Source organism: Macaca nemestrina, chromosome 1 (assembly GCF_043159975.1).
Source record: "Macaca nemestrina isolate mMacNem1 chromosome 1, mMacNem.hap1, whole genome shotgun sequence".
Taxonomy (NCBI): Eukaryota; Metazoa; Chordata; class Mammalia; order Primates; family Cercopithecidae; genus Macaca; species Macaca nemestrina.
Genome location: NC_092125.1, coordinates 118,063,709 through 118,074,845, shown reverse-complemented (window position 1 = coordinate 118,074,845; position 11,137 = coordinate 118,063,709). Strand labels below are relative to the sequence as shown.

Sequence of the window (11,137 nt, the reverse complement as noted above, 5' to 3'; positions counted from 1 at the left end):
AATCTGTTACCAAAAGAGAGAAGCAAATTGACATAATTTTTATACATATTAAATCAATTTTGTCTTCTCACTTGAGAGCTTTAAAATAATAAAATGATCAATATGCAAATAGGGTGAACTCTATTTGCTACCAATTATCTGTATTAAGGAAAAAAGCATTGAAAGGAATTAAGTAAACAAACAGGTTTTGTTTCATGTTGCAGGCCATTTTAATATGATTCTTACTGATAACTCAGACTTAAGATGACTAAACCGATTTTTTTAAAAGTGTCTATATTGACCAGGATTTTAGAATTGTATGGATATAGAGAATAGTAGGAGCTAGAAAAGTACCCAATCTTTGGGGTAAAGGATAATGTCAGTAAATCTGATTCATATTTTAATGCCACTTCTTTGTTTGGCTAACTAAAGAGTGTGAGTGTTTGCTTTTCTTTGAAAATGAGTTAAAATTTTAATGCAACGAAAACAATGTCAAGAAACTTGGATGTTAGCCTGACTGTGCCTGTAACTATCTATAGAACATCAGAGCATTAAGTAACCTCTCCATGGATGCAAAATGTCAGAATAGGATCTATGTTTCCATTTATTTATGTAATCAGTATTTACTGAGTACCTAATATATAGCAGAGGCTGGTTTGAATTCTGAAGATATGGTGATGAGCAAGACAAATAAAGCTTCCATTTAAATTGCTTACAGTCTAGTTGGAAAGGGAGAGACAGAGAATAAGTATATAAACAAATATAGTATCAGAAAACGCTGAGTGCAATGAAGAAAATATGAGATAACAGGATAAAAAGTGACAGTGGCAGTAGGCTGCATTAGCCTTGGTGGTCAAGGAAGGGTTTTCTAAAGAAGTAATTTTTAAGCTGAGATGATAAGGAGAAAGCCATTCAAAGACTTGTCGAAAGGTTGCTCCATAATAAACAAATAGCAAATGTAAAAGCACTGTTCCAAGAACAAGTTTGGAATGTTCGAAGAGACATAATAAATAAAAGGTGGAGGGAGGTGGGTATGACATGAAGTTAGACAAATAGGCACAGATCATTTCCACCTACCATATTTTTTATCAGTTTTATTGAGGTATAATTGACATACAATAAATTGCATATATTAGTTTCCTAGGACTGCCATAACACAGTACCATAAACTGAGTGGTTTAAAACAACAGAGATTTATTTTCTCACAGCTCTAGAGGCCAGAAGTCCAAGATCAAGGTGTCTGCAGGGCCATGTTCCCTCTGAAGCTGCTGAGCTAGGATGTATTCCAGGCCTCTATTGTAGCTTCTGGTAGTCCTTGGTTTGAGGCAACATAATTTCATTCTTCACATGGCATTCTCCTTATTCATGTGTCTGCGTCCAAATTTCCTCTTTTTGTAAGGGGATATATCCAATCATATTGGCTAGTGGCCTACTTTACTCCAGTGTTATTTCATATTAATTAATTTCATTTGTAAGGAACTTATTTCCAAATAAGGTCACATTCTGATATACTACAGGTTAGAACTTCAACATTTGAAATTTGGGGGTACATAATTCAACCCCTAACCCTACATATATTTTGGTAGGTTTTAACGTATGTGTATCCTGTAAAACCATCATCACAATCAAGATAATGAACATATTTTTCACTTCCTAAATGTTTCCTCTGCCCCTTGGAAATCCTCTTTCTTCCCCTTCCTTGTCTTTCATCATCCCCAGGCAATCATTAATCTGCTTTCTGTCTTACATTAATTTGTATTTTCTGGTATTTTATATAAACAGAATTATATGGCATGTACTCTGTTTTGGTCTATGTTAATAATATTAAGATTATAACATAATTATTGATATTAATGTCACTGCTATGTCGGTAGTTTATTCCTATTTATTGCTGGCAAATATTCTATTGCATATGTATGACATATTTGTTTATCACCTGTGGAGGGACATTCAGTTTGTTTCCAGTTTGGGACTATTAAAAATAAAGATGCTATAAATGTTTGTGTACAAGTTCATGGATGGATATATCCTATTATTTCTCTTAGATAAATACTTAGGAGTGGAATGGTTAGGTCATATTGTAGGTGTATGTTTAACTTTTTGAGAGACTTATGAACTGACAAACTTGTACCATTTTATGTTTCCATCAAACATTGTATGCAAATTTCAGTTGCTCCACATCCTTGCTAACCCTTGGTATTTCCAATTTTTAAATTTTAGGCAGCCCAAGAAGTGTGTAGTGCTACGTCATTGAGGTCTTAATTTGCTTATCTCTGAGACTAATGATGAAAATTTTTCATCTGTTTAGTTCCCATCTATATAATTCTGTGAAATGTCTATTCAAACATTTGCTCATTTAAAAAAATTGGATAATTTTTTCTTACAATTGAGTATAGCAAGTTCTTCATATATTCTGTATACAAGTTCTTTATCTTATGTATAATTCGCAAGTTTCTTTTCTTTCAGTTTGTGATATGTCTTTGTTGTTTTAACAATGCCTTTTGAAGAGAGAAGTTCTTAATTCTGACAGAGTCCAATTTATTGTTTTTGAAAATGGATCATGCTGTTGGTGTTATATCTAAGAAAGTTTTGCCTAATCCAAATTTTGCCTAACAGACGTTTTATTCCGTGCTTTCTTCTAGAAGTTTTAGAATTTTAGTTTTTATATTTCATGTTAACATTTGTATATAATTCAAGCTATGTATTGAAGTTATTTATTTATTTTAAAAAAGTATTTATTTTTATATATGGATAACGAATTGTTCTAGCACCATTTGTTGAAAATACTATTTATTCTCTACATAATTTGATTTTCACCTTTCTTGAAAGTCATTTGACCACATGTGTGCAGGTTTATTACTGGACCATATTTTGTTCCAATGATCTGTCTTACCACCACTTTCTTAATTACCATAGTTTTACAGTCTTGAAATCAGCGATTCAATAAGATTTTCTACATAGATGGTCATGTTATATGTGAATAAAATTTTACTCCTTCCTTTCCCATCTGAATGTCTTTTTTCCTTTGGCTTATTGCATTAACATTGCACATACAGTACAGTGTTTAATAGAAGATGCAAAAGCAGACATTTTTGCCTTTTTCCTGATGTTAGAGGAAAAGTATTTTGTCTTTCAATATTAAGTATGATATTAATCATAAATTTTTGCTGATGCCTTTTATTAAGTTAGGAAGTTTTCTTCTATTCCAAGTTTCCTGAAAATTTTTTCAGGAATGTATGTTGGATTTTGTCAAATGCTTTTGTGTATGTGGTTGTGTGTGTTTCCATTGACATCATTGTAAGCCTTTTATTTTTTAGTCTGTTAGTATGGTGAATTTTCTTAATTGAATGCAAACTAAACTTGCATTCCTGAAATAAATTCCACTTTGACCATGATGTATTATTCTTTTTATGTATTGTTTATTTTGTTTTGCTAAATTTTGTGAAGAATTTTTGTATCTATGTTCATTTCATGAGGGTTATTAGTTTGTGGTTTTCGTTTTTGATAATGTCTTTCTTGTGAACTCTGTCTGCCTTGGGGATCCATGGACTCCCAGGTCTATCTCTTCAATTTGGTGATGCTTCTGGCCTCTGCCTTGGTAACCTTTCCTGCCCTATGGCTCAGAAACTTTCTCCAGGCAGTTTCTTCCTGTTTGTTTCCTATGTCTCTCAGATCACGTACTTTTGTTTCCTGATGTCCAATATGTATAGAGACATTATTTTATATATTTTGTACTGTTTTGTAATTATTTTGGGTGAGAAAGTAAACTGGGATCAGAAGCACAAATTCAACATGCCTGGATTCTTTTAACAGTATGAGATCATATACATTAAGGCCTCTTTAGCAAGAAAATCACTACCCAAATGCATGATATTTATTATAGTTCTTCTAGTAACAGGCCAAGTGTTTTTATAGTTGCCCATTACATATGTACACACACACATACATATATATATCTCCCAGGGATAGGTATATAAATGAACTAGAAAATGAGCTCCTGAATCAATGCTTTATATACAAAGGAGGCACTCATTCCATTAGAAACACATATCTAATATTCTTCCATTTATCATACTCTTGTGTTAGCATCTTGTCTGAAATTAGATTGGCACCCTCATTTCCAGTTTCCCTGTTTTCAAAATTATCTTATTACATAGTAGCTCACATTCCCAAGACTTTGGAGCCCCTGGCATGGCCATTTCTCGGTATATATCTGTTAAAGGAAATATGGCCTGAGGATACCTCTGTGTTGTGAGTTCCTACATAATGAACTGCAACCTAACTTAGTATGTAAACTAACTGAAAGCCTAATTTAGGAATATACTTTGGTAACAAACAGCTGAGTTTCAGCTCATCACAGCAGCTGAGCTTCAATCAATTATAGGCAGCCAGCTGATCAGACTTTGTCCAAGTAAGGCAAGTGCTGATCTATAATGAAATCAAGCTGTTTCAGTATCTTATTTCTACTTTCTGTTCATAAATGCTGTCTGCCCACATTGAGGAGCAGAGTTCTGTGAATCTCTTCTGATTCTGAGGGCTGCCTGATTCAACAATCGTTCTTTGCTCAATTAAACTGACAAAAACAAGCAATGGGGAAAGGATTCCCTATTCAATAAATGGTGCTGAGATAACTGGCTAGCCATATGCAGAAGATTGAAACTGGATCCCTTCCCTACACTGTATAGAAAAATCAACTCAACATGGATTAAAGCCTTAAATGTAAAACCTAAAACTAAAAACTCTGGAGGATAACCTCGGAAATACCATTCCAGATGTAGGACCGGGCAAAGATTTCATGACAAAGATGACAAATGCAACTTCAACAAAAACAAAAATTGACCTTTTTTTTTTAACTAAAGAGCTTTAACTAAAGAGCTTCTGCATTATGGCCCAGAAACTTTCTCCAGTCTGTTTCTCCCTGTCTGCTTCCCATCTCTCTAGGATCGTGTACTTTTGTTACCTGGTATAACAGCAAAAGAAACTATCAACAGAATAAACACATAACCTATAGAATGGGAGAAAATATTTGCAAACTATGCATCTGACAAAGGTCTAATACCCAGAATCCATAAGAAGCTTAAACAAATTTATAAGCAAAAACTGAAGAACCCTGTTAAAAAGTGGGCAAAAGACATAAACAGACACTTTTCAAAAGAAGATATGTACATGGCCAACAAGCATATGAAAAAATGCTCAACACCAAAAATTGTTACAGAAGTGATATTACCTTTTCATAGAAACTAAAGCGGTCAAGCATGCCAATGTCATATAGCAAGCAAATGGCAGGGCCAAAATTTTATCTCAGGTCAGCTTGACATCCTGTCAGATGTGGCCATGTTCCTCAGACAGTCATTCTTTCACACGTGTAAATTTTACTTAATATCTTAAAATCTCCCCCAAAATATTTTGAACTACACATTTTGTTCTAAACAAAATTTTTAGATGAGGAATAATTTTATATATCTTTACATGAACATTTAGGTAAAACTTGAAGCACTCAAGCCCCAAATAAATTTTTATTCCCAAGACTTACTTAGATGATGTTAGAGTGTTTTTTGAATTTGGCTTTTCCCATTCTGTATCTATCTTTTATTAATAGTAATAAATAAATATTAATAAAGAATAAATTTAAAAGGTAATTTATTTTGAAACAGGAGAGAGGAAAATGCATGCTTCAATAATGTCAGCTTCCAGGGAAAGATATTGTGAGCTTGTTTGTCTAAATACATTTTATTTGGAGTTCAGTATGAATTTTCAATAGATGCTTTTCAGATAAAAAAGCAGTAAATCAAATGCAATTATATAAACAGGAAGATCAGAAGGGATTATCCTGAAGGGTATAAAATGAACCAAGAGCTTTTAGTTTGGGTCATCACAGCATCTGCTCACCAATGCAAAGTAAGGTAGGTGTCTATAGTAAGAAGGCTCTGTGAAATGAAATGTTCTTAAGCTATTTTTTTTCATTTTCACCATTTTACCATTTTTTAGAAAGTGGAAAATGCTGAAAGATAATTTGCTTCAATAGGCTCTAATATTTTAAATTATTGCTCCAAATTGTTTAGCAGTAGATGAAGGTGAGTGAACTACATACATAAGGCTAAGGAAAAAATTCATTGACTTAAAGAAAGTGAAGCAACTGGTCAGTTCCCTAATGAAGGATATTTGATATTCATGGCTTTCTTCTGTTTTCATTTTGATTTAAATATTGTTGTCAGTTTAATGATCTGTGTATTAAATCCTCTCAATTCCTGTACTAATGGTCATCTTTTATGAAAATATGCTTCTGGAAATGTTAGAGCAAATTCATTTTTGAGTACCTGCAGGGGTAATGTGCTCTGTCTTATAAGTTCTTTTTAGTTATTTAACAGTTAAACCACCTTTGATAGTGTTCAACACACACACACCTGCTGTATAGCACATTTTGCTTTCTAGAAAAATATGCTGCTTTAATGAAGTTCCAGGATTATTCATAGGATGGGCAATTAGTTCTTTTCATAGTAAGGGATTTGGAGTGTAAAAATTAATGAAGGAAATTGGCAGAGCAGAGAGGAAAGTGTTTATTAAGAATGAAGCATTGGGAGCAAAAATAAGAGGAAAAAAGAGAGGAAAGGGGCAAAGGAAAGAACATATCTTGGAATAAGAAAATATGTTGAAAGTAGGGACATATATGGTCATGCATCTGAAGAAGGCATCTCATTATTTAGGCCCTGCCTGAAACCATGCCTTCTATGTTTAGGTACCCAACAAATTATTTATGATGATTTCAGATGATTAAGTGGCAAAGATGAGAACCCAGATGACGATGAAGAAGAAATTGTGGCGTATCACAGAGGAAGGGATTAACTAACGCTGATTTGTACAGTGCTATATAGCTATATGATCTTTCTTATATAGAGTGCCAAGCGTTTCACGTGTATTGTTTTATTCTTTTTATGACTTTAGGAACGGACATATGGAAAAATGAAGGCACAAAGACATTAAATTACTCAGTTGCACACAACTGCAATTAAATCCTGAAGTAGAATTTAGATCACTAACTCTTAATCAATCAATCAGATCTGACACTAATTTATCATATAGAATTACAGACTATTTGTGCTGCGAAGATTTTCATGATCATCTTCTGGTTCTAAGCCTTCCTTTTATAGGTGAGAAAGTTGAGGCCCAGAAAGATTCTGTGGGTGAAGTTTTACTATTTGCAATAAAGAAGTAAAGGAAAAGGCACAGTTCTTGCTTTCTTTATGCCCACGAAGTTGTACAGCTACTGTGGCTGGTAATTCAGCACTTTCATTTTCTACTTTTGTTACTTTAGAGTTCTACATTTATAGGAGAAACTTAAAAAAATATAGAGTATCCATAGTAAGTATGACAATTTTCATCCTACCAAACCAAAACAAATTTTCATCCTACATTTTAAAAAGGGTCGGGTGTACTTGTCACTTTCTGTTTTGCATATGGGGAAATAACACCCAAACAGATTATACATTTTAGTCAAGTTCTCATAGATTTATGGAAGAATTCTGTTTCTTAATTTTTAGACCAATATTTTCATCACCAGGTCACCACATCGATTTTATACAGAATCATAGAGCTAAAAGGTAAAATATGTGAAGTTAATTGTTTCCTACAGAAAAAACTCAGTAGCTGGCTGTCTAAACAAGCCAGAATGATAATGACCATGATGGGTAGGCATTTTACATAATTTAGCAGTTAGTAATGTTAAGCTCCTACAGAGGATCCTCAAGGTCTGTATCTCTAAAATACTGGGACCAACTCTGGACCATAGAGGGAGCTGACATTTGAGAAGCGCTTGAGGAAGCCAGGTTCCATGAGTAAGGAATTTGTATGCTTTTTGCTCCTTAACTCAAATACCAAAAAAAAACCCTCCATAGAATGTTTGGATATGCAACATATTTCATTTAAAAGAATTTGTGAGAAAAATCCCTGTTATTTTAACCTTTAAAAGTTAAGTCTTCCTAAAATGGGTTACTTTCTTGTGTAATAAGAAGTATAGTAAACATAAATCTTCGATAATTGTAGGTCTTAAAGTCATAATCTGGACTTTTTCAGAGCACTAGAACAATCTGTATTATTATTATTTGTGTTCATATTAACTCCTCCACTGGACAGTCACCCCTTTAGGTAAAGGACCGTATCTTTTCCATTTGTGTCTGTCAGTGCCTGGTTCAGATGCTCAATATGTGTTTATCTAATTTATCTGCAATTCTCATTCTAGGAATAGAAGGTTGATTGAAATGGCCACTAATCTCTGGAATCTGACATTTAAAATAAATCCCTGGTAACCTGTGTAATGTGGTTTTCATGGTTTCTCATAAAAAAAAAATCCTGGTTAACTGAGGCTGAACCTATGAGGTTTCAGTTAACATAGATTTTAGTGTATATAGCTTAAAGATGCTGTTTAGGTATAACTGACAGATTTGGGGAAATCTTGGTACTTCTGATTATTGAACAAAATATTTTGTAAATTATAATTTATTTAATAGAACAAGCAAACAAGTTTATGTTCCTAGACAAAAATAATACTCCATTAAGGTGTATATTTTCTTTACTGACAATGATACTTGAGAATGAAAAAAATCCAGACATATCTAGCTAGCTGTACAATATTTGTAAGATTAAAAAAAAACTTCTTAAATCTTCAAGGTGATCAACTTACATCCAAAAGTCTGAAATTTAATTACCCTTCCTCAGTAGTAGAACTAAAATAATTATGTCATAACATTATCCAGAGGTATAATGATATCAATATCATATCAATGTCATATTGATATGATATATCCAATATATCATATAAATATAACTATATCCAATCAATACATATTGATAATATCCAATTGATATTGAACAAGTTCTTCATCACGCAAGCTCTATTGAGATGCATGTTCTGTTTCTGCCTGAGGCACTGTGGATCCTCTATTTTCTTCCATGCATCCAAAAATTATGTAATATTCCTGGCTAACCCATAATGGAGCTGTCATCCTTGATTGTATTCTTCTAATTGTGTCAATCTTTTTTTTTCTTTTTTGCCTGTTAATCTTTTTGAGAACAAATTACATACCTCTTTCTGTGTAAAATAATCTTTTATTTGTTCCAACTGTACATATTTCAAACTTAAAGGGATATCCTAAGGGTTTGGAAGTGGGATCAGGGGGTTCCTAGATTTCTGAGTTAGCCCCTTAACACCAGTAGTAATTTTAGCTGACCTTTTTTGGACTTTATCTTTCTGGCATCTTCCTTGACCAAATGGTAGAATTATAAGCATGATTATATGCATTGGGATGGTATTGAGGTTTGGTTATACTTTTTCTTGGCTTATTTGCCCTTTCTGATTTTAACCAATAGGTTCTTTAATTTTGTCTGTGATTTAGCATGACGGCTGTCTTTCTGATGTCCGTGCTTTTTGGCCTTGCATGTGGACAAGCGATGTCTTTTTGTATTCCAACTGAGTATACAATGCACATCGAAAGGAGAGAGTGTGCTTATTGCCTAACCATCAACACCACCATCTGTGCTGGATATTGTATGACACGGGTATGTAGTTCATGTTACTTCTTTTGGCTGTAAATTATATAAGGCTTTAAGAAGTCCGTTCCTATATAGAAAGGAAATGAAATAAATCACAGCCTTGTTTCCCAAATCTAATGGTTATTGACTCCTTAGAAGCAGAGTACACAGGATACAATATTATGTGAATCTACTCAGCACAATGGATGCAGATAATTTTATAACAGTTTTATGTCCCAGATTTACTTAAATCTTATCTTGTTCCCATGATCAATGATAAAAGAGAGGAGGGTGTCACTTTTATCTCTGTAGAATTCAGCTTGGTTAAGTTGGTATTGGAGAATGGGGCTAAAGAATTCTTTCCCAGTTGTATTTGTGATGAAGGAATATAAGTGAATTTATTTTTATGTTTCTATTTCTATATGTTTCCTAAAGTCCTATCACATTATGTTCTCTTTTCTGTTCTTTCCTCAGGATATCAATGGCAAACTGTTTCTTCCCAAATATGCTCTGTCCCAGGATGTTTGCACATATAGAGACTTCATCTACAGGACTGTAGAAATACCAGGATGCCCACTCCATGTTGCTCCCTATTTTTCCTATCCTGTTGCTTTAAGCTGTAAGTGTGGCAAGTGCAATACTGACTATAGCGACTGTATACATGAGGCCATCAAGACAAACTACTGTACCAAACCTCAGAAGTCTTATCTGGTAGGATTTTCTGTCTAATAGTGATATAATTTGCAATTTGGTTAAATGTGCTTGCCTGAAATAAAGCTAACAAAAATATTATGTTTCACAATATCTTATGTTCATTTTGAGAATTATTTAATCCATACCCATACCTACACAGGCGTTAGAGAGCTTAAGTGGTTTTAGAAGAAAAGTTGAATGAATGGGCCTTTTGGGCTCAGTCGAAGGATGGTTTTCACGTGAAAGAGCAGAGTGGATGTAAAATGGAGAACAGGGATATGATATGCCAAAAAACTCGCCTTGAGCAGTCTCTCCTAACAGAGGGCCAGGAGGTTTCTGTGATATAGAAAGTGAATGTGGGATGACTACAGAGTTATGAAGAGTAATGTGATCAAAAGCTGAAGGAACACATGGTGTCAGAACTTCAGAAGGCTAGAAGCAGGGCTGGCATGGAGGTGGGGAGTAAGGAGCATGTGGAATCTACAATGTAGTGCTTTATTCCTGGTCATTCAAATGCACTGGATAAATTTTTTTTTTTTTTTTGGAGTAGGGGAGATGGGGAGATGGAATCTTGCTCTGTTGCCCAGGCTGGAGTGCAGTGGTGCAATCTCGGCTCACTGCAAGCTCCGCCTCCTGGGTTCACGCCATTCTCCTGCCTCAGCCTCCCGAGTAGCTGGGACTATAGGTGCCCACAACCATGCTCGGCTAAGTTTTTTGTATTTTTAGTAGAGATGGTGTTTCACCATGTTGGCCAGGATGGTCTCGATCTCCTGACCTCATGATCCACCCGCCTTGGCCTCCCAAAGTGCTGGGATTACAGGCCTGAGCCACTGCGCCTGGCCTATTTTCTTTAATTAATTACTCTGGTGCACCAACTGACCTATAAAAGTTATACCCCAAAAAGTCAGTTTACAAAGCCTAGAAAAGAGGCCACGATCAC

The 11,137-nt window shown here is 34.4% G+C and overlaps 1 protein-coding gene across 2 annotated transcripts; it reads left to right on the top strand.

Moving 5' to 3' along the window:
• Window positions 1–5,775: 5,775 nt before the first annotated feature.
• On the top strand, window positions 5,776–10,293 carry LOC105479142 (thyroid stimulating hormone subunit beta). Of its 2 annotated transcripts, none has more exons than XM_011736957.3 (3): window positions 5,776–5,882; window positions 9,369–9,531; window positions 9,979–10,293. In XM_011736957.3, exons 1-3 carry the CDS (start codon window positions 5,824–5,826, stop codon window positions 10,231–10,233), a joined length of 477 nt encoding a protein of 158 aa, XP_011735259.1. In that variant the 5' UTR covers window positions 5,776–5,823; the 3' UTR covers window positions 10,234–10,293. The 2 variants fall into 2 exon arrangements, with proteins under 2 accessions (XP_011735259.1, XP_011735260.1); XM_011736958.3 differs by lacking the exon at window positions 5,776–5,882 and adding an exon at window positions 7,108–7,252.
• The last annotated feature ends 844 nt before the right edge of the window (window positions 10,294–11,137 follow it).

Excerpts from the sequence above, each read along its gene's own strand:
- LOC105479142 (XM_011736957.3), top strand. The coding sequence starts at position 5,824 with ATGAACCAAGAGCTTTTAGTTTGGGTCATCACAGCATCTGCTCACCAA. Across the intron at positions 5,883-9,368 it reads GCTCACCAATGCAAAGTAAG|CATGACGGCTGTCTTTCTGA; the intron begins GTAGGTGTCTAT and ends TCTGTGATTTAG. Across the intron at positions 9,532-9,978 it reads CTGGATATTGTATGACACGG|GATATCAATGGCAAACTGTT; the intron begins GTATGTAGTTCA and ends TTCTTTCCTCAG.